This window comes from Cyphomyrmex costatus, unplaced genomic scaffold (genome assembly GCF_001594065.2).
Source record: "Cyphomyrmex costatus isolate MS0001 unplaced genomic scaffold, Ccosl1.0 scaffold28, whole genome shotgun sequence".
NCBI lineage: Eukaryota > Metazoa > Arthropoda > Insecta > Hymenoptera > Formicidae > Cyphomyrmex > Cyphomyrmex costatus.
Genome location: NW_017276910.1, coordinates 272,046 through 295,898, shown reverse-complemented (window position 1 = coordinate 295,898; position 23,853 = coordinate 272,046). Strand labels below are relative to the sequence as shown.

The following is a 23,853-nucleotide window of genomic DNA, read 5'->3' as shown; positions in this document are numbered from 1 at the left end:
GAGAGAGAGAGAGAGAGAGAGAGAGAGAGAGAGAGAGAGAGAGATAGAGACAGAAAGAAAAAGAAAGCGAGACAGACAGGCAGACAGAAGGAAAGACGCTTGCCGCTGACGATGAGAAGCAGATAGTGTGGGAGAAGGTGGAGGTGGAAGGAGCGTGCAAAAGCGAAGAGCGGGGGCTGACACGATGCCGCGGGGGTTCCCAGGGCACGTGGGAAATGCACAGTAGTCGATGTCAATCCCCCCACCAGGCGGCCCGCTCGGGCCCCACGGGGCCCCACCACGAAGTCGCCGGGCCGGAGAGCCATCGCCGGGATTCCGGGCGCCGCCCATCGAGATCTCGCGGTATCGCTTCATTGGACAATCCCATGCGGACGGGACGATCGCCTCCCTCACGAGTCACCAGGATGATCGAGTGGTGGAAAAATTCCTCGGGAACGGCAAAGAGGATTGACGACGATGAAGAGAGGAAGAAGAGGACGATGAAGAGGAAGAAAACGAGGGAGCGATTGGCAACAAAGGCGACGCCGACGAGCTTGGCATACGGCGCGACTTCACCGTATACCGGAGCTGTGTGGCCACCGCGATTCAGCCTGCGAAAACGCATCGCCAAAGATGGAAAGGCATCGGAATGACAATAGGAACTTGGATAATAGTAAATAGAGGGTAGTCTTCGTGTTGCCTTGATGGCGATTTAAACGACAGATTAAGAGATGTTTGAGAATTTTTGACGTGCACGACGGCATGTTAGGAATACATATTGATTGCTGTATAAATTGCCGATGTCAAAAGTATTTAACTGCTTTGGTGGAAAATAATGATGCGGCGAATGGTATTGAAACGTCGATAGAGTTGAACTCAATGTTACTAATTATATCGATTCATCAGCTATATAAGTTTTCTGCATATTTAATGTCGCAAGCAAATGTCGAATTTAATCAAATTATGTTTGATTATACAATATATACATATATGTGTGTGTGTAATGTGTATATATGTATAATAATGTATTTATATTTATTTATCGACATATTTATCATCTATGTTAAAAATATGTAACATTTCAATATATATAAATTAAAAGCAAGAAAATTATACACTGTATAATGCAACTGTTGATATTATTTGCTCAGGTTAAAATCAATGGCTGCCATTTCGAGATTAATATTGTCACACTCTACCGAAAAACGATTTTCAAAAGAAAAAATAAGGTATTCAGTATCCATTATATTTTATTCGAAAGAGCAAAAAGGACCATAATCTTTTACTGCTTTTTGTAAAAAAGGGTCATAAAAATTGAATTGGAAATTCCTCTTCAAGACTGGAGTTTTCTCGAGTTAGTCATCGTTTTTTCATCACGCGCTGAAAATCTGTTAAAAATTCTGATTATCCGGTTGAGAACCGGAAACGTGACAATTATGTACGATCAGTCGCGTATAAATGAATTAAAGCTCGTTTACATACAAATCGTAGACGATCGTGAAGTCTTAAGTTGTAGGAAACTGATTAATTGCAGTTAAATATGAGGAGAATACTCGACTAAAATTGATCAATTTTTTACGATTTGAAACCGTACAATCGTTTACGACTTCTATGTAGACGAACCTTTTCTGTTTCGCGTATCAAATTATCACAAAAAATTTGAAAAAAAATAACAATGAGCAAATATTTTCAATAGAAAATTCAAATAATTAATGCAGAAGAAAATATGCACATTTTTTAAAAACAATTTTAAAGTTATTTGATCTATTCCTTTTTGCATTAATTAAAATTTTAATTTAATCTTGTAATCAGTAATTATTAGCAACAAATTTACTGAAGTCGATTGACTTGATAAACATCGAGACTTTCCATGTTTTATCCAAACCCATCGACATTTCTTCATATTTTTTTCTATTGTGAATTCAATGTGATATTATATTATTAATAATGTTATATTATTAATTATGAAAATATTCAAAATTGCATGAATGTAATAAAATGTAAACGTAAGGGCTCATATTCTAAGAGCTCATTTAGAGAACGCGTTTTGATCGATAAATGCGCTTTATATCCGACAAAAAGAATATATTTGCAACATGATTGCAAATGCCATTTTTGTCATTTTCGTTTCGCAACCTTGAAAAATCATCCCTTTTGTGACAATTTTAATAATTTTTAAACAGTATCTATAGTTAAATTAGTTTACTTTTAATAATTGATAGGGTAATGTATTATATGTATAATTATAACTCCACACATAATGCAAGAAACTAATTCGAAAATTACTATCGCAAAAGTTATCAATTTTATTCGCAAGAATTGCAATTGCTATTTTGTCGAGTCGCATTTACTCAGTTATTACATTTTTCACTAATCGTGTAATTAATATTAAGATTAAATGTATATCAGTACTAAAGTTTATCTTTCTTGTAAGAACCTAAAGTTCCGGTGTTCTTCCAGTTCTTCTGGCGTTATTACCGCAGAAGCGATATGAACAAACGGAAACGCAGAGATCAGATGTCAGGCTGTAATCAGGAGTTGAAGGCGTACCGAGAAGTCGCTTATCTTGATATCCAAAAGCAGTCGTGCGTATTCGGTTGACCGGATGGATCAGAAGAGCCGCCGTGTTGGCGCAGGAAACGGAAACTGGTGGAAACAAAGCCTCGGCAAACAGACGGCATCTCACAGGGAATAGGGCAAATAACGTGCGTCCGCACCTATTGCTCTCGCCTCGGTCTCGCGACAAATATTGTCACGTCCATGACAGAGGGGGAGCAGGAGAAACATCACCTCTCGTTTCGAGTTGGGGAACCCCGACCGATAGATTAGGATACGGGCACGATACTGTAAACGACGTCACCGCGCGTGAAAGATAACGAGAACCGATCGAGACAGGTCTTGTCGAATTAGCAGGTAGGTCCAAGCAACGGCGTGAGAAACCACCAACCGTTGATCCCGAGATAACATAATCCGAAAGGAAAATCGTGAATGGGACCAAGCCGGAAAATGAGGAATGCTATTTAGGTCAGACTGTGTGCGAACACGAGCGGAAATGACAATGATAAAACTTCTTTTTTTTTCGATCCGTTTCTCTGATGGAATTTACATAATGTCGCTTCTGCATCCAGTGTAAACAGTAATAAAAGAGTATGAATCATGTTATTTCAATAAGGCGATTTTCTTTTATTCATCGATTGATTTATCGCGCTATGCGCAAATACAACTTTTACGGAAAAGTTGCATTTTTTAGTATAATGCGACTGATCGATCGATGAATTAATTCTCCTAAACTTGCGCGAGCAGTCAACTTATTCTATTATTTAAATGAAAAAAAAAACCTACGAATTTTGTTATATGTATAATATTTTCGTTTTTATGTCTTTTTTATTTCATATTGCATAGGTCAATCACTTATATTTAAAAAGTACAATTCCTTCTTATTATATTCTTGCAGAATGGTAAAAAAAATGTGCGATAAAAAATTTATCGAATATGAGATAGATTTTGATAAAGACATAGAATAGAGCGAAGGTAGTTGAGCAAATTCGGACATGCAAATATGTCAGATTAATTTTATGTAAACTTCTATCAATTTAATTCAAACGATAGAATCAACAAACTTAAAACAAACTTTTTAATAGTACACAATTTGTTTGTAGTGACCTAAAAATTTCTTGCAACTGTATAAAAATGAGTATAAGTTTCTTGAACATTCTGAAGTCAAACAATGAAATCACGATGACACGCGTTGGTATGTCTTCAATAACGCAATTATATTACCCCTGCGATTTTATTGGGATGTGTTTATTTCAAAATATGCTGAGTTGTATGTAAAAAATTTGTGAGTCATGTGTAATCATATTGCAGTTTTTGAGTTACGTGTGATACGAGGTTCTTAATTTTTTGATTAATAACTTAAACATAATTAATTAATTAAATTTTTTTATTTGTATTACTTAATAAAATAGAGCTGATTAAGTTAATTGAAGTTTAGAAATCGACAGTTCGAAATCGTCCTCAGGCCTGGTTCCACTAATGAAAAATCAACTTTAATCTCGATTTATTTCTCTCTCTCTCTCTCTCTCTCTCTTACTTTGGTTTAACTTACCTAAGAAGTAGAAAAAGATAAATAAAAGTAAATTAAACTAAGATTAAAGTTAATCTTGCACACACTGGTGAAAATGGGGCTTAGTAATCGAAACAAGTATGAACACGTCGATGCCTGCGTAAAGCAATACGCAGCAGAGACTACTGCTTTATACATGCAAGCCTATACCTGGATGAACACGAATGGTTTTTTCGTTTTCCTGTATAAAAAATAAAATTATTAGATAAGAGAGTGTTCTTTTTGGTTTACGTAGCAATTGATTAATAAAGACCAAATGTTTTTAAATCATTAGCGTCTTTTTTAACTTGGATATTCAAAATGTTATTTTATTTATTATAATTTTTTTATAGTTATAAAAATTATTTATACCAATGTGCTTGTAAACTAAGATGCTCATTAATAATTAAAAATATATTCTATGTTTAATTTTTACTATAAAAAATTAAATTTTTAGTTTTATTGTAACTTTTATTAACTAAAACATTTAAAGAGGAAGAGTGTATTAACAAATTATTGTTAAATAAAAAATAGAACATTAATAAATATTTGATTTAATTTAACACATTTATTTTTTTTTAGTTTTTGTTTATAATATATATATATATATATAATTTTATTGGACAAAATTATTTTGATGACACTATTTTATTGAGCAATGGCGTCTATATAACTAGTACTACTTTATTAAATATTACATTTTGAGATGGCACGACACGCCCCATGATACATTGAGCTACTCTAATTGTATTCAATATGAATCTTTCTTATTTACGAAATATTAAAGATTTATGAGTGCTTAATTATTCAACTCAATAAAAATGAAATGTTTTATAATAAAATAATTCTCATTAGTTCGCCATAATCGTGTAAAAATTTTAATAATTTTTTTGAATAAAAAGTTGTCCAACTAGTCTTAATGTATCCTATCATAAATAAAGATACACGAATCAAATAGTGAATACATAATCAATATCAAAATACCAGAAATTATTATCTATATGAGCGCGAATATTCTTTTTATGAATCAGAAAGTATAGATATAGTGCGTTCGTAGAGTGTTTATAAAGTATAAAGCATCGACACAAGAATTTGTCGTGGATTCCAAGTTGTCAACTGTATATGTATACGATGATAAGTGTGCCCTCCGTAATGGCGGTCACATCAAAGCTTTACTCGCGTTCTTCGTCGGCGTGAAGTCGCGACTCGTAGATACGCGGACATGCCTAATGGAAAGGTGTGTGTGCACACACGACAATGTTTCGTATCTCTTAATGGTCGTTTCACAACCATTTCCTAAGCGTACGAATTTTGCGTTTTGAAATAGCATTAGAAGCCACGAGCTGGGATGCGGCGACAACTTTACAATCGTTTCAATGGGCAGACAACATTTCGAACTTATCGAATCTTTACTGACAAAATTAAATGAGCAGACGATATGTAAGGACGTTGTAGAACTGTCCTTAATAGTCTATTAAAACGGTTCTTTTTTTTTTTTATCGAAAGCGATGTAAATTTTAATGACTGCAGCGTTGTAATAAAATCATTTCTGTAACAGTTATTACATTTTATGAGAGAAATATAGGGAGAAATTAGTGTTACACATTAAAGATTTCTTTTTTGAGAATTTCTTCTCTTTGCGTATCTACAACTTTGACTTGCAAAAATGTTTTTAATTGAATTGCAAAATCTACAATAATTTCATATTTATGAACGGCAATCATACCTCACTATAGCTTACAATCCTGGATTTACTAACTTTATTACACGTTATCACCTGCGCACTTGTTTTCGTGAGGAAAAGCCATTTAACGCTACAACTCGAAAGATTAACTTGGATATTTTCGCAGTTTATGTACAAATTGTCACATATCATTGTCAATTTGTCAAAGAATTATATTCGGCTTTTAAGATCTTGTATTAATTTAAAAAAGCGTTTATATTTAATAATATCTATATAATATTAAAATTTGATAATGAGACTAGATATGTTTAGATTTTAATTGATGGACAAAATTATCTAAATTAGTGTAATTTTGATATGTCAACAAAGTGAATGAATTTTAGGGATCCCTCCTCCTTTACCATAAATCTTAATAAGTAAAATAATAAAAATTAAGGTTCCTGTTCTGTAACTTTTAATTGCAATAACGATACCGTTCTCGCGCGCGCGTAGTTAAAAATTACAAAATATATCAATCTAAAATATTACAGTAAAATAGGTTTTATTAAACTAGTATTTTCCTCTCTCTTTCTTTTCTTAATTTTATAAGTCGAATTTGTTTATGTAATCCCATTTTTACTAATTTTTGTCAAAATTTTCTCAATTCTATTACTTTATTAAAAAGCTATACTATATTCCTGCTAAGTTTTCAGATAGTTAATCAGCTGTTAATCTACGATGACGCGTATTAATTTCCGATAATTAAGTTATTTCAAATGTACACCTTCAAATAATATCCAATAATACAATTTTTTGGTGAATCCGTATTTACAAAGCATTTAAAAAATCAGAAAGCCACCCGCGCGTAAAATTCTATGGGTGATAAAAGGATGTTGCTGTGAGCGAGACTTTATCTTAAGGTCCAGAAAGGCACCACGAAGAGTTCGCTCGCATAATGGGCATAGGACGAACCCAAGAAGAATCATGGACTAAAGCCGCACCTTCCGCTGGCCACGTAAGTATGCAACGTGCACACGTTATAATGCTACGCCCGCAAATGTACGGGCGACGTAAGGTTATGGCGACCACCATAATGCCGGACGCAAATTTGACCTCTTCCATGAAGACGGCGTCTTGTAATCTTATGCATGTCCAATGTTACTTCCGATCTGCAAATAATCTATCACGCGGAAGTAATGCAAAATGATTTTCTCTATGAATTCTGATCTGCAAATAATAAATCCATTACTCAAGCGCGCGATGCAAAAAATCTTCTTTATAAATAAATTCTCTCATATACAATTCTATTACAATTTATAATAACTAGACGATATCAAAAAAATTATAAACGATGATAATTGTACTGAACATTAAAATAGTTTGTAGCTTCCAAAAAGGAGCTAATTACTTTCTTCATAATTCCATTTAAAAAAATTTTTAGAAGAAGTTGCAAATTTATATATTCAACTGAAAGTTTATAGATTTAAAACATTATGAATAAACAATACTGTTAAAAAATTACAGTCATCTTTTATACACGATTAGTATACATAAAACATGTAGTTTGCAACATTCAAAAAATAAATATATGTAAACGATATATTTTTTTATACGTTTATTTTACTAAATGAGTAGTGTTCTTCGAGATATTATTTGTCAAAGACATCAGCTTCTGCGCGAAGCTTATTACTTGGCATTTACAGCTTTATCGCGACAAAGTGATCTTCAGTCTTCGACGTGCGAAGTGCCTAAGTAGACACATCCAGTTTGCGTGATACATACATATATATGTATATATATACATATATATAAATTATATATACATACACATGCGTGCCTCGATACGTAAAGCAAAGCGTGACGTGTGTCGCTCGAGCAGGAATTTGCCTTCGCGGCTTTACCGGATTTACCGAGACACCTCGTGAAACACGCCCATGTTTGACTTAGCTTTTGAGTTACGCCGAAATTTTCACAGAAAGTCGCCGCCGTCACAGAGAGACCGACAACGAGGTCGGCTGAGGAAGTGGAAAGACGACGAGGACGACGTATTCGTGTAGGACTTATCATCTCGTGTAACGACGACGGGCCGCGCCCGACATGTACGGATGGAATAGATTGTTTGTCGATTTTTACTCACCTCCCCCGCCATAAAGCCGTCTGTGAGCGGCGGAGCCCGGCTCGTAAAATGTATGAGCCGAGCTGACAGCGGCACAACATGCGTTTAAGTGCAAACAAACTTTCTCGCAAGTAAATCGCCCAATATTCGAGCCAAAACGGAAGTTCACCTGGAAACCCAACTCATTGACATTTTTACAACGAACCTCTCGATATTACATAGTAAAAAATATGTCTTTGTTTTTGTAAATTAATAAGAAATTTTTGTATGCACTTCTCTAATAACAGAATTGTTTTCCTTGCAATATAAGAATAAATGAATGATGACATTTCAGTTTTTTTCATTAAAACTTATATAGTTTTTCAAGATATGTTGGTACTTTTTTAAGGGTAAAAATAATTGCAAGAAATGATATCCAAAAAATATATTTATAAATATATTGCTACTCTATTAATAATATATAAAAAGTTAATATATAAAATGTCATAACAATTTTATTTTACCTTTATGATACAATAATTAATTCAATTTGGAGACAGCGAGGTTTTTTATTTTATAAAAACAATGTTTATTTTATTAATATTATTCCAATTGAAAAAATGTTAAGAAAGAATATTACCAAGCATTATGTAATTAAAACAAATTATATACAATAATTAGAAATAACGTAACAGTATATTTTGCTAACATCTTCATACGTTAGCTGTGCTCAAGCTTTTTTCTGCAAAAAAATGAAAATGCAGCAAAGTTTAAAGCCATCACGGAATTATCTTATCTTCATTTATTCAGTTATATACTGTTTGAACTGTAGTGCACGGATGGTTCCCGTCAAACAAAGGTTTTTTTTTCTTTTACAAAGGATTAAGATAACATAGTGGACATTGTCAATATGCTTTAAGTTGCTTAAAGGCACGGTTGAAGTTTGTATCTTCAAACCTAGGCTTTGGTTTCCTTGGAATCATGAATATTTATATCTCCTAGTTTATAATACTTTGGACTTATCTGTAAGTTTAACATAAAATTTGAAATACCAATCTCTGTTTTTTCTATCTTTCTTCGTTCTACGTCTTTGTATAGAAGCTATTGCGCTATCTAGATATAAGTATCAGAAGATCGTAAATATACGTGAAGAAACTAGCAGTTGGTAAATACCATCATTACGTATCATGTAATTTAATTTTTTATTTTTTCTTTTTAATATATACGCGATAATAAAATCTCTAAGTGTTAAATATGTCCAAAATTTATTTGATAATTTCATTATTTTAAACTGTTGCTTCTATCTGAGCAGATAAGTTAGCTACTGTCGGTTATATACCTTTAGAAGCATCTCTTCCAAAAAAAAGGGATTTAATTTCCAGTCGATATTTCAGTTTGTACTGAAATATTGCGTTGTATATTTAATATAATAAATATTATTTATTGATTTAAATTTATTATAAATTAATTTTGTAACTATTGTCTTTACACGTTCTGTATAATTTACTAAATTTATCTTAAAAATATTTGCTATGTATAATATTTATTCTACTATAGTTTGTAAAGTACAACTTATATAAAATTACTAAAGCTATAAATGTTGCGATTTATAATTTTAATTAATATTTAATTTATATTAACTATACAAATTATTTTTTGCTCAAATACAAATTAAATGTAGTGTTCTTAATGTAATTTCATTCTCGCAAAATGCTTTTCCAGTAAATATGTTACAGCTGTGTTATCGTTTTTTATATTTTTTATTTCATCTTTCTTAATATAATTTACAAAGTTGCTTATTAACCTTCATATAAATCTAAAAATATAGATACTGATATAAGGAATAAACTAGTAACGTAGAAAATAACAGGAAATTGATCGCTCGCACGTTTGTAATTCTCGATGCAGGCTCTCGTTGTACATAGTATATTGTACATTGCATATATCACTATACATTAAATTGCATCGCAAAGTATATCAAATGTGTCTTTTTCCTTTTTTGTTTCGTCTTCTTCTTTTCGTTGCATTTTTTTCCTTTTGCGTTCTCTTTATCTCTATTACATTCGCTTTCTCATGTACATCCACACATCCATACATCCACACATCCACGCACGCACACACACATACAAATTTTCATTGTTTTTCAAATGTACATACATATAAAAAAATTACATTTGTGCTTGAAACATAGATTACTATCATTATCATATTATAAGTCATACCTGGATGGAGTTTTAGTACTAATTTCACTTGACTACTTTCATACGCAACTTTCATACATTTCCATATTTTATAACTTGAACACGTGGTACAATCTTGTCGTTGATAATTGTGTTCTAATTAGTAATGTAACGTTCGAGTTCCATACTTTTGGAAAATCCGTAGTATACCTAAAAGTATAATAATTACATTATTAATATTACACATATAAAACATTACGCAAATAGTCTCATGTACAATTACTCGACTATTCGAATGGCGAATGTAAAACATTCATATCAACTATTTATAAAATCCATGATATTCCTCTCACAATGTTTCGCTAAAACACAACTTGGAAATAAATTAAATTAATTTATTAAGAAAAATCAGATTTGGAATATATTTAATGATAGTAATTTCAAATTTATTTAACGGAATGTTAAACTTGTAATAATGAGATATAATGTTATAAGTATATATCCGTTTAAAAAATAGAATTTAATTTAATTTATTTCTAACAATATTATATCTCGCGGAAACAAAGCATTGTGGAAATGACCGTACGCTTTTAGACAGTCCTTAACGAAATATTGAATTTTTTAATATTTAGGAAGATCTATGTACTTTACAATTAAGAAAGACGACGATACATCGCTATTATTATAAATATCATTTCAAACATAGAGTATATCCGTTTTGTACCCGATTATGTTGTATTCTTCATCCCTAAACGCGCGTTAACGCATAGTTGCCCAAATCATTCGAACATTCGAACACATCGAAATTTTATTTAATCACAATGGACACTTTAAAATTGGAAAGCTATTCTAGAATGTATATTCGAGGGATCGTTCTTATACTGGATTCTTTAAAATCCACTGAAAAGAAGGTATACCTTTGTGTTGTAGGCGTTAGAGGCACAGTCCGAAAGGATCGCCTCTGCGGTCGGACGGTGTACAGTTTGGGTCTCACAAAAGGACCATTAATGCTTCTTCGCATCGAGGGCACTAGGTAGGGAGGGAGGGAAGGTGGGGAAGAAAAAAATATTGATATTCGTCTAGGGTCGGAATATTTTTAGAAGGGAAACGAGCAACAGCAGCAGTAGCAAGGAGCAGGTATTTCGCGCGCGGATCGAGCAGGTACAAAGCCGTATTGCACCTGCCACGGTGGCACACACAGGCACAGGTTATTACCCCGACCGCAAAATTTGCATTATCCCCACTCTCGGACAACCGCGGGACAAAAGAATACTTCGTCGTAGTCGCAGTTTTCTTATAATATCTTCCGGACTTCATTTTCCCTAACACATCGTTATCATGTGATTCATGCGTGTCGCAGAAAGTGTTGTGGGCTTCTACAACTATAGCATGAAGTGAGAGCACCTGTTTCTTTTTCTTTTTTTTAACAACAAACTATTAAGGCACATTTTTGGTATACATTTGTTCTAACCGTCTCATTCCTAGGATATTATTTCTGTAATAATGAAAATATCTTCTTGTTACGTATTTTCGAAATTATATTGTTTATAATATATAATACATAATTATTATAAAGTAAAATTATTATTTTGTATATTATGTGAATAGTATACAAAATAATAATTTTTCTCTATATTATTACTTATATATTGAGCATAATAGGATAACATACAAATACATATATTATCTTGTTATGCCTAATAATTTTGGATTGAGAGGGTTAAGTATTTTTGAGTCTACTAATAGCTATTTTAGAATCGCGCACGCATGCATAATTTTTAAAAAATTATGAAGATTTTTTTGCTTATGTTTTTGTCTGTTTATGTTTAAACTCTCATTAAAATTCTCTCATATTTACATGAAAAATGCGTTGCAATAATATACGCATAAATAACATACAAATACGATTTTCCAGCAAATTTAACAAGTTGTTAGACATATTCTTACGCATTCCAAAAATATCATTGAATTCACAGAATCTTTAGAAAGACTATTCTTTGTGTGGACCGGTACCTCTCCTTCGTGTAATCCATAGAGCCTATTTACGAAAAGAAATTCAAGCACAGGAGAAAACTACCTGCGACACATTTTCTATCGACCCATTATATCCGCAATGGTGAAACCCTGACGTGCTGGTGCAGGTCTAGGTGGTGGTGGTGGTGGTTGTGGTGTTGGTGCTCTCGGTGGTCTGGCTATTTCCTTGTCACGTTCTCTGTTACGTTCTCTTTCTCTGTTCTGCTCCATCTCCCGTTCTCTCTCGCGCTCGCGCTCTTGAAGCTCCAGAAATACTCTGGAAGGACCTGGAGAGCCAATTCTTCGTCGGTAAGAAGCCAAAATGAGCGGGGGTGGCGGCGGAAGAGCAGCAGGTGGGTTCTGGGTGACAGAATGAGTCGCAGAAGCTCCGCTGGTTACTGTCGATGTCTTTACAGCAGGTAATAGATCCCTTCTAATCTGAAGTTGCGGTCTTTGAGGAAGAGGTGGTGCTGAGGCCGATGCTGTAGGCGCGGGTGGTGGGACTGAAGATCCTTGAGAAGGATATCCAGACGAACTAGAAGATGCAGAAGGTGCAGACGGTGTTGTGGACGTCGATGAGGACGATGGTCCAGGTTCAGGACAATCCTCTTCGGGACTGTCATCGTCCCTCAACGCGTCTTCCAGTGCCTCTGGAGGAACGTCACCTACGGCATGTGTCAACGCGTGTCTCCTAAGATCGCAATTTCTGCGGAATACTTTGCCGCATGACGTACATTCGTAAGGCTTGTGGTCCGTGTGCGTTAAAAGATGTGTCTTGAGGTTACTGCGCTGATTAAAGCTTCTCGCGCAAACAGGACATTTATGCGGAGATTCTTCCATATGCAAAATCTTGTGAACTGCTAAAGTACGACTCTGACAAAAGCCCTTACCACATTCTCCACATTTGAAAGGCTTCTCCTTGCTGTGGATGTACCTAAGGAAAAAAGTAAAAATAAAAAAATAGTTAACGAATAAAGAAGTTTACATTTTAATTTAAATTTTTTAAAAATTCATTTAATTTTTATCTGCTATTTATATTGCTACCTTTATTGCAGATACTTAATATTACAAATACAATGTAAGTATGCACGATAAAAAATTTAATTTTATTAAATTTATTAAAATTTTAAATAAATAAATTTTTTTTTATATATATTTTTTTACGTAATAGCTAACATATTTAATTCAACCAATTGATTCTAATTAATTTAACAAAGAACTGTACTGTACCTATGATCCCTAAGATGATCCTGCCGCCTGAATGCCTTGCCACATATGTCACAGGAATACGGTCTTTCGTCAGTATGAGTCCTCTCGTGAATGAGAAGATTGTACGATTTCGTAAACTGCCGATTACAAAATTTACAAATAAACTGCTTCTTCGGTCTGGATGCCCTGCCAGGTGCTCTAAGCAACCTTCGGTCCAAATGTTGATGGGCTAACGGACCACCTGGGGGATACAATGCGGAACTACCTGGAAAAGGGCCGGCAAATACCGGATACCCAGGTGGCTCAAGGAGAGGATGGGGTGGTAACAAAAGACCTCTCGCTAATTCTTTTCTCTTGTCGGCCATCATCGCCATGATATCGTAACTCGAAGAGGTTTTTCTGGCTACTGAAGATTCAGGGCCCACTTCGTGCTCCGAATTCGTTGACGATGAGGACGAGGGCGGTGGCCCGGGTAGATGGCCCGGATGCATTTCACCAGGATACGGAGTGAGTTGTAATCTTGAAGGCACTACAGGCACAAAAGCGGACGATTCTCGGTGATGAGCATGACCCAGACCGGTTACTAAACTGTGGCGGTGATGATGGTAGGCGAGAGTGCTGGATGGATCAAATCCTCTTGAGGTTGACGATGCGTTAGAATTGGAGGACGACGTGGCTGCAGAAGAGGGGCCTGATCTTGAAGACTGTCCAAGGCCTAAGTCTCGGCCCCTGCTTGTCTCCTCCGAAACCGACGTGGCCGAGGCCGACGTAACTACGATATCGGTTGGCATACTGATTGCACCTGAAAGATAAAAATATTGTTAATTGCACTCTAATAAATTAATAAATTTAAGATTAACTAACATGATCAAAATTCTTTCTGCTGAACGAATGGTTCTTAAAATATCTGTTTATGATTAAATATTTCCGAATTTCTATATTTAAATTTGCGTTCGTTTTTGCTCAACATTTGTAACAAAATCTTATAAAATTGAGGTAATGTCACATTTTTTAATGGGATAATAGTTTCTTTTAAGCATTTTATGTTACATATATTAAGACGAGAAATAAATACACCATTTAATACATGAACTGTGTTCCAATATATATTCTGCATTGAAAATCTATATATATATATATATATATATACCAGAAGGTTTGCGGGTTATTGCCGTGTCTTTCTTCATTATTGATAATTGGCATCAATAATGAAGAAAGACATTAGTAGTTGAAGAAAATACCCGTGAAAGCCTCAAATACGTAATCTACATATAGTATACGTAACGTAAACTATAAATTTTATTGTATTGACAATGTATATTGAAACACGTTTATTGTTTAATTTTAAAAAAATATTAAATATCTGTAAATATTTACAACTATAATTAAGTATAATAAAAAACTTAAATATATGTACTTACAAATTTTTTATTTCTAATAAATGATTAAATTAAATTATTAAATATAAAGAAATAACACGATATATATATATATATAAACAATCAATATACATTTCAATCTAATATAATAACTATATTATTTATTGAATAAAAAGTGCAAATTTTATTAAAAACATTGAATTTTTATGTTCCTATATGTATTACATGACTTTACGTTTCTTTAAATTACATGATCTCTATAAATCTACATAAAAGTTAAGATAAAAATTTTAACAAAATAAATGTACATAAAAACGTATTCAACGTGAAAAAATATTTAATTATTATTTTAGCAGTAAGTTGTTAGACATTATACCATTTATGTTAGACATATAATTATGATAGACATTTATGCCGATTTATAATTCATACGAGATACAAAAAAAAAATGACAATATTTGGAATCTGGAAAATCAACGTAGTGACGATGCGCAATTATTAGACTACAAATATTTTAATTTAACAAAGAGTTTCCCTCCTTTGATTTAACAAAAGTTCTTATTCCATTTCACGCATTTCACGCATGATGCATCTTTTATCCCTGTCGTTCATCGAATGCTAAACAAGGATAAATGATGCATTATGCACATCATGCGTGAAACGGAATGCATCCAATTTTACATGAGACTTAAAAGACAAGTATTCCGGTTATTTTAGCCACTTTCAGCGTGAAAACCAAATTACAGTTTTCCAAAAAGTCCTACAAAGCACGTAAAAGCACAAAAAATAGAATGGCAGGTCAAGCAAATCTAATGTGTTATTATATATTGTACAGGCAGGATGGGTTTGACTCCAAAGCTATTTCTTAATTTTTTATTTTTAATAAAAAAAAAAAGGTCAAGAAATCTGTTAAATTTTAAAGATGTATGTACTTAAACTAATAAATATAATCTTTCCATGTCGTCGTAAATAACGATGCTGTTATTTTGTTTCTTCACGTTTCTACTATGCTGAACATTCGTTAACATAGCTTAACCTTTTATGTGTTTACTTAAGAAATAGAGAGACGTATAAGTGATCCGTAGTTTATTCCTAAATTTTACGAACGTCTAATAGACGTCGAGAGAACCACTGTATACTAACTCACCGTAAACTTTCGCAATCGTATAGGAAATGGGTACGAGACAGCGTTTAAAGAGACTTTTTCTTTTTATTAATCACATCTTCCAAACTCGTTTTTCCTGTGAAATCGCGCGTGCGTATTGTTTCGCAGGTGGGCTTTTCAGAGAACGGTAGACGAGCGACAATTTAAATGATAATTCTATGGTGAAGTGCTCATTCGGATCTACTATCTGGAGTATCGATGCCGCGTACGTTTCATGAACATGAACTGGTTATCTCGAGCCGAGCACACCTGCCAATATGGCTTCCGCGGACCCAGCGGTCACGGCTAGTCCCAGCAGCCATGTTGGAATCGCGAATGTCCGTAGGGACGCAACGAGGCAGACACGCGATTGCCCTACAAGTCCCTCTAAGGACTTTTCCGGATACATTCACCTAGGAAAACCTCTCTCTCTGTCTCTCTCTCTTTCTCACTCTTTCTCTTACCTGGAGGACGTCGACGGAGAAACCTTCCAGGTCTCTCTTTCAGTGTCCTCCAGCACACCACCAACGCATCTCTTCCTCCGCTCGAAATCCCTTATTAGCTTTATGTGGTCCAGTCAGCGGCGGATACAACATCCGTTGTAGCTCCACAGATATCCACTAGGATGGCACAAAACGAGGACTTTGGGAGGTCTTCGCCCGTATCACTCGTTATCTTTTCTCCGTGTACACGTAAACACACATACACTACACGCGGTAACCGCGGAATATAGACAACCAGCAGCGCGATTCCTCTCGTCGCACTTCCGATTCTGCTCCGCCGATCTCGCCCGGTGAACCGCGAAAGGAAGAAGTCGTACGCGCGGCGACGCGCTCCTCTCTCCCAAGGTCGGAGTACCCTAGAAACAGCTCCACTCGATGAGGACGACAACCGGAGCGGGACGTCGGTACGCGCGCGGCGCTCTTTCCTGCGGGAGAACGCGGAGAAGCGCGCGGGTAACTGCGTGTCGGACGCCGCCAGGTAGACTTCCTCGGCTCGCACACCCACGCAGGTAAGGCTCATGCACACCTCACGCGTATAGCGCACACATTGGCGCGTGGTACACCTATACAGCAGGGCGACTCGCCTGGCTGGGAGTCTTTCCGTTTGGCTGCCGCTAGTAGCGCTGCTGCTGGATGCTGTGCCGCAACTCTAGAACGTCTTTGGTGCGAGAGAGGTGGGTCCCGGCCGGCCTGCGATCGCCAGAGCGAGACCGACAGGTAGTCGGCGAGCGCGAGCGGTGAGAGGGCACGCGAGGGGGGGTTTGCCTGGTATCCTATCTACCAGTGCCTATGAAGCGATGCCGCGCAGGTTGAACGCGCGAGAGGTTTTAGGTAGGGGACGTGGTATGAGGGGCAGGTGCGTAAACGCGAAACCTGGCACCCTCCCTCTTCCTCGCGCGGTCCGGTTCCGTTGCCCCGCTACCGTGGAATTTCCTCACCTCGGTGCATTCGACGCTCAGCCATGTCTGATACATATATACGATGTGTAGATCCGAGTTCGAGATATGATTCCGGTAGTTCGACGATTGATGGGAACCGTTGCATTCGCGCGGCGTTCCGAAACCAAGATCGAATTAACGCTCACGAGTCGTACACGTTCTCGCCTTGTAAATTCTCGAACTCTCACTGTACCGCTGTACCATCGTTGCGATTCATATCTTGCGAAAGATCGGAGTTGGCGCTTCCGCGATGCGGAGAGTATTATAGATGCGCGACGTCAAAGCGGGGAGAAGTCGCGTATACGTTTGTCGCCGCGTATCGTCAGGTAGGCGGATATGAGAAAACCGTGAGGCAGGTTGTAAACGCACCTGTAGGAAACCCGCGCCACGCCGGCACTGACGAAGGAGATCGGTCTTTGGTGGGCGGAAAGGGGAGTATGGTCCGTGCACCCCGCCGCCAGCCAGAGGCAGTCAGAGAGATCGAGTCTCGGTCTTCGTCTCTCTCATTCGCTCTCCCTGTCCTCCTCGATCTCTCCTTTACAGCCACGTTCCATCTTCCTTCCCCGTCTTTAAGCGTCCCGCTTCCACCTTTGGACTTCTTTCGTTCCTTGGGTATCCCGCCATACCAGTGCAATGTTCGCCTCCCCGCGCGCGTTCCCACTGTCCTTCGGCGTTTTCCTTTTTCTTTTTTTCCCTTTCCGTCTCTTTCTACTGGCAGCAGCCGCCGACGCCCAGCCGGTTTTACACCGGCAAATCGATTCAACCTTACGTACGTCTCGCTGGAACGAGCGCGGTTCTAGTTCATGGATCGCGGAATTTGCTCCAGTTGGATAGAATAAGCGGCCCGATTATTCGTCGTAGATGAGCCGCGTTGTTAGGCTGATTTTGCACGAGACGTGAATTTCTTGCTGCTACTGAATGGCCTTTTTTTTTGTCGTTTAACCGGCTATTTTTATGTACACGGAGTAATGGAATTTTAGATCCACACGTAAAGAGAGAAAGAGAGAGGGAGAAAAGCGGCGGCCACTTACAACGATTGGCTTCTCATTTAGTTCAGCATTGCTATCGTTTTATTCTTGCCAGACGGAATAATCGCTCCAGATGTGCTCGACACTGTATAGACTTTCTGTTATAAAGTTAAAGCATTTTCATTTATTTACGATATTGATCTCTAAAACTGCAACAATCGTGAAATTTACGCGATATTAATTTTATATCTACAATATACTTTATACGAATTTATAGTATGTTTAGTTTTTATTAAATTAAACACAATTGATTTATATGTATATAGTGTGTTGGAAATATATTATATTATAATATTATTTTCCATTATTTTATTTGACTAATTTTCTTTTGTTGCATCTAAACTCTATTCCGTGAATCCTAAGATATATTATTTAATATATTTTGTATAACAAGTTTTATATATAAGTTAGTAATGACTAACTTTTATTTTTGAGCAAATTCGAGTGGCGAATTTGATACATCGATCGATCAATTTCGTGGGTATCAGATCGAACTTCTTAAATATAAATACCGCCGTCAGCTGGCTCCGATCAAGAAGTAATCGGCTAAAAATGTTTCCTTGCATTTCTTTATTCTGTCGGATACGTTAAGGATAAAGTCTCACCTGCTCGAAACACTTATATCGATATAAAGTGTGATATCGTGTTTCGGTCATTAATTGATAATGATAAAAAGGAAGACGAAACTTGTTATCGAAAAACACGTAACGGTACTAAAGCTCCATATTATTAAAAGTAGCGTATTTCTTTTATCTGATCGAATGCCGGCAACCTCCTTCTTATTGGCTGCTTTGATCGCCATCTTGGATTTAATTGATCTATCCGGTAGGTTTATTTGCTGTTCCTTGATCCCTGTGTTCTTATACTGTATAAAAATCTATTCTACCGAGTGCGAAAGTTGCATGCCGCAATTCTAAATACGCGCGCAACAATGTGGATAAAAGGCCAACAAACGAAAGTACTACGCAATCGAACAAGCAACCGAACATGCCTTGGTAATCGTAATATCGAATTTTTCTCACACTCGGTCGACATCCATGTCGTGTAAAGCCCAGTGAACGGCATCGCCTCTTTCGATGCTTTTTTTTATTTTTTTATTAGCAAACCTCTTTGCTGAAACGGGTTTGAACGTCTTTGGTTGTAGAAGAGAGGTATAACCGAGTAGTGTCGTGTTACGTTATAACGCATTATAATCTGCGTGTCGAGAGAGCCGCGTCTACTTGGCGCAGAAACCATTCGGGACTGGATTACGCTACCAAAGCGCGACGTCGTAAAACTCACCGGCGGCGCGGCGTCGTAGCCTCCCGTAAAACGAGCACGCGGCACGACGTATATATGGAAATTGATAGCATACGTATTTCTATGCCCGTCAGCTTTTCAAACGCCCATATAGTTGCTCCGCGCGAGCTGGAACGTAGTTCGAATACTCGCTAGAAGGCCCGAGCGAGGCCTCGTTGTCGGGCGATCTTCAAACGGTCATTTTGTGAATTCATTTCGCGACTCGTTCCGACACGGTAGATACCTGAAAGGGGACAAAGAGACACGGAGGAACGTTGACGAATCGGTCGGCGTGATCGTGTGTCGTAACGGTACGCGATGACGTACATCATCTCGTTTCCTAAAAGGTCGGGACGCCAAGTACAAGGCCGCCTTAACTATTCTCGCGTGAGAAGAAGATCGCGCTTGAATGGGCGAGACTTTATATTTACATAGCATTAGCCTTTTGTTGCAGAATGCAATGTGTGAATGGCATTGGCGCGCGTCATTGTTTCGGACTCCGATTGACGGTACGATTCTCTCGGCTCCCTTAACGTACGCTAATTAACGGAATGTACTTGTCAGGCTAATTATAAGTTGTCAGCGTGTGGGACAAGTGTTCTACTCGTCAAAAGAAAGAAATTCCGGAAGCAGTGTCGTGGAATTTTTTTTGCAGATTACAAACTTGCAGTGTTTAAATTGTATAAATTTCAGCACTAATAATTTTGTTAAATCTCAACTTGGTTGCTCAAATTTTACTTTCTTACTTGTAAACTTAGAAAGCTGATCTGTTAATAGCTTAATACATGCCTTCTAGGCTCTATTTGGCTTATTATATTAAGCTATTATTTTATGATAATACCTCGCACCGTGAAATATTGTTTAAACTCTGTATAAATCTGTCAAATACGAAAGGCCATGTTGGTCTTTGTAATACGTTTCATTAGAAAGGCGAGCTTGCCATTCTTCTTAAATATATCCATAATATTCATAATAATAATAATTTTGTGATATATTGCTATTTAATAAGAAAGATGTTATAGATATTTAAAAAACTTTAGTTTTAACTTATTAATAATATTTCCTTCTAATTATTGTAACTTAAAATTATTTTTATATTTTAATAGGTGGGGTTATAATAAATTTATTTTTATTTTATTAATACAGTCAAATGCATCATAAATAAGCAAAAGCTATTTCGAACTCAAGAGTTTCTGTCCTTAAAAAATCTGGTATCATTTATTCCCTCTGACATTCTATATTTACATTGAAAAAAGCTCAATGTAAAAAGAAGAGTTTATTACTATATTATATTGCATTTCTTGATACTCGAAAACGATTTTTCAAGTAAATTTAACGTACCAAACATTCTTTTAGTACAAGAAACGGATAGCTCCGGACAAAGTAATCTTATATTTCAATGATTTTCGTGAAATATCTGCGTATACAACAGTTTTTTGTCAATACTGCAGTAAATTGAAGAAAATGGAGCCGACCGGTTTTTGTGACCGAGCTATTATAAAAAAAAGCTATTGTAAGAAAAAAGGGGATGCAAAAAGCGCGTTATACAAAAACGTAAATGCGTATGCGTACGCATATGCGTGCGCGCAGTACAATGGACATGGTCTTCGACGTTCGTAACATGGTTGCGAGGCATAAACTGAAGCTCATGGTCGCGATAATCCGATGCGTGTCGCAAGAGTTCTTTCACCGCAACCCGTTAAACTTCGCTCGGAGGTATCCAGCAGCCTAATATAAAATTAAAAGTGCTCTTTTATACGTGTGTCGCGCGTACGGGGAATATCAGGGTTAAAGCTCTCTTCTCTCATCCGCGCTCATGCGCGAGTATCCGTAGCGCGAATACGACGTTGAGGCGTTGCAACGCGTTGTTACAGCGTGCAACTGCCTCTCACGTCGTTTTGTTCACTGAACTAGTTCCCTCTCCTCTTACCTCGCCGATTCATTCCATCACTACCAAGCTCACAATCTTACCACCACTACTACTATCGCCGCAACCACCACCGTCTCACCACCACATCGCCACCACGGCCACCACCATCGTCATCACCAGCGCGCCGTTGTGCGGCCGCAACAGAGCGCGATGCCCACAGCAACGTCATCTAGATCACCATCTCTCGCTAGGAGACGGAACGAGAGATGGAAGTGGTACCAAGAAAGACAGCGAGAGTTCAAGTGAGGATCCCTCCGAATCCGTCGAATCACCATGGAATTTCGAGCGGGAAGACGTGTGCGAGTCGATATAATATACGAGCTGTTCTTGGGACAATTATCGACATTCCTCGGATAATTTCTTTTTTTTTTTTTTTTTTTTTTTTAATCATTTTACATTCGTCGCACAGTTGCGGAAGGAAACTCTACTTTGTAGACACGGTACGAGGACTCGCCGACGAAAAAGAGAAAGCCAAGGAGAAAAAAAGAGAGAGAGCGCGCCATGAATGTAAGCGCAACGGATGATGCGAGGAGTGGACGTGGAACGCGCGCAGGCCTCGAAGTACGAAGAAACACGGGCCGGCCGCCGCATACCTACACGACGCGTAATGAGAACATACCAGCATCGTTCGGCCTGCTATCTGCTATCAAACGGATACCACCGGTCCAGCCACGGACGAAGCGCGCAACGCGCCCCAAGCAAGGCCCAAATTTATCTCGCGAGCATCGCCGCGCGCCACGCCGTGCTGCTCTTAAAAATCTCGCTCGCGATATTTCATTGCGATCATCGTAATTGAGATCTCGGCTTTTCAGCTATTCGTTCAGCGGTTACCGTCGACTCTCCGCGCTCGGATATATGCATTCGATCGATCGTGCCCTTCGATCGTGCCGCCACGTCGGGTCTTAATCATAACTCCCGATGATGATTCTCGCCACGGCGAGCTTCGCGCGATGCGAACGGAATTGTTTCAGTGTCGCTGAAACCGACGCTGTTTTGCCATCCTTTAATTAACAATTGATACCAAAGTATCGCAATTTTTTATTTGTATTAGTTAGAGAATATCTACAAAATGAGTAAATGTATATTATAATAAAATAATACATACATATACACATATATATATATATGTGTGTGTGTTTGTGTCATATATATTTATATAAATTAATATAAATTATCAAAATTGCAAGGTAACGCATAAAATATCATTTTGTTTAATTATCGAATTTTTAGGCTGTGAAATAATTAATTTTATATCAATTTTATACCAATTTTATTAAGAACAAATGTGATATATGCAAATCATATGGTATGACATTTTTAGCGCCACCTTGTAAATTTTTATTGTAAAAGATTTTCAATACTATATTAATATTTAAGAGGGAAGAAGCTCAAAGGTATTGAATAAATGACATATACATCTCAAATTGTATTAAATTTTCTATTTTATTATCTGAAATTTTGAGCGGTTGACCAGGCTTCTTTCGATTTTTACACAAGCTTTCGTTTTTAAACGTGCCGTTCTCTAATACATTCTAGTCGACGCGCCGACCGTGAAACAATGTAGTTCGTAACGACGAGACCGTCGGTGTGCCTTGTTCTTCGCGCCTGCATCTTCTTCCTGTTTTTCTCTTCGCTGCCTCTTCGTGTTTGCGGTGGTCGCATTCGTCGAAGATGCTATTAAATTCAGCGCCGTGCCGTCGCGACGATAGTGCGCGCTTTGTCTCGCCCGCTTAAACCTATATCTACCGTTCCTTTCTCGCACACGAAGGATTGACATATTGAAAATTGCGCACTGTTATACAGCGGGGAAAACGAGAAATCCGTGTTTCAAAGTTATCCAGACCCTTCAAATCTTAATCGATTTTAATATCTTTTTTTTCAAATAAAAATGTATTCAATTTCGAGAAAAATTGTCCATGTCGATGTTTTTATTAAGCCTTTTTCAAAATACTTGGTATAAAATAGCGGCTGAAGTACAGAAAGCACTTACAATTTTAATCTAATTTGTACTAAAAATTGCATATGTGGATACTTTTAATGGAGCAAATTATAAAAATATTAAAATTCATCATTTTATTAAACTAAATTGTCTTGGTTCATGGCCCTTCTTATTGTCATTACTAAAATTCATATAATAAATCTAATATGATTGTCATGAACACTAAAAATATTATTAAAATAAATAAATCTATCATTATGAATAGAGTTGCATAAGATCTGCATGTAAATTTTTAAAGTCGTTAATTGTAAACTAGTTGCTATAATTAAAAAATTTAAAATAACGAATCGAGCATAGTAGATACCAAAATTAAAAAATTATTTTATTTTTAATGAAAATCATATTAAAAGGTTTTCAAGATCGTTGATTACAAATCTGAAATCAAAGTTGCAAAATTTAAAATAATGCTT

The 23,853-nt window shown here is 36.6% G+C and overlaps 1 protein-coding gene across 1 annotated transcript; it reads right to left on the bottom strand.

The window, feature by feature from the left end:
* Nucleotides 1–12,029: 12,029 nt before the first annotated feature.
* On the bottom strand, nt 12,030–16,345 carry LOC108774962 (brother of odd with entrails limited). Its single transcript, XM_018541214.1, has 3 exons — nt 16,232–16,345; nt 13,266–14,046; nt 12,030–12,969 (listed from the first exon to the last, which is right to left on the bottom strand). The coding sequence occupies exons 2-3, from the start codon at nt 14,033–14,035 to the stop codon at nt 12,114–12,116; spliced, it is 1,626 nt and encodes a 541-aa protein (XP_018396716.1). The 5' UTR covers nt 14,036–14,046; nt 16,232–16,345; the 3' UTR covers nt 12,030–12,113.
* Between the last annotated feature and the right edge of the window lie 7,508 nt (nt 16,346–23,853).

Bases quoted from the DNA above. Each gene is read 5' to 3' on its own strand.
- LOC108774962 (XM_018541214.1), bottom strand. From the start codon at position 14,035: ATGCCAACCGATATCGTAGTTACGTCGGCCTCGGCCACGTCGGTTTCG. The intron at 12,970-13,265 runs GTACAGTACAGT...TTTTTTCCTTAG, and splicing joins GATCATCTTAGGGATCATAG to GTACATCCACAGCAAGGAGA.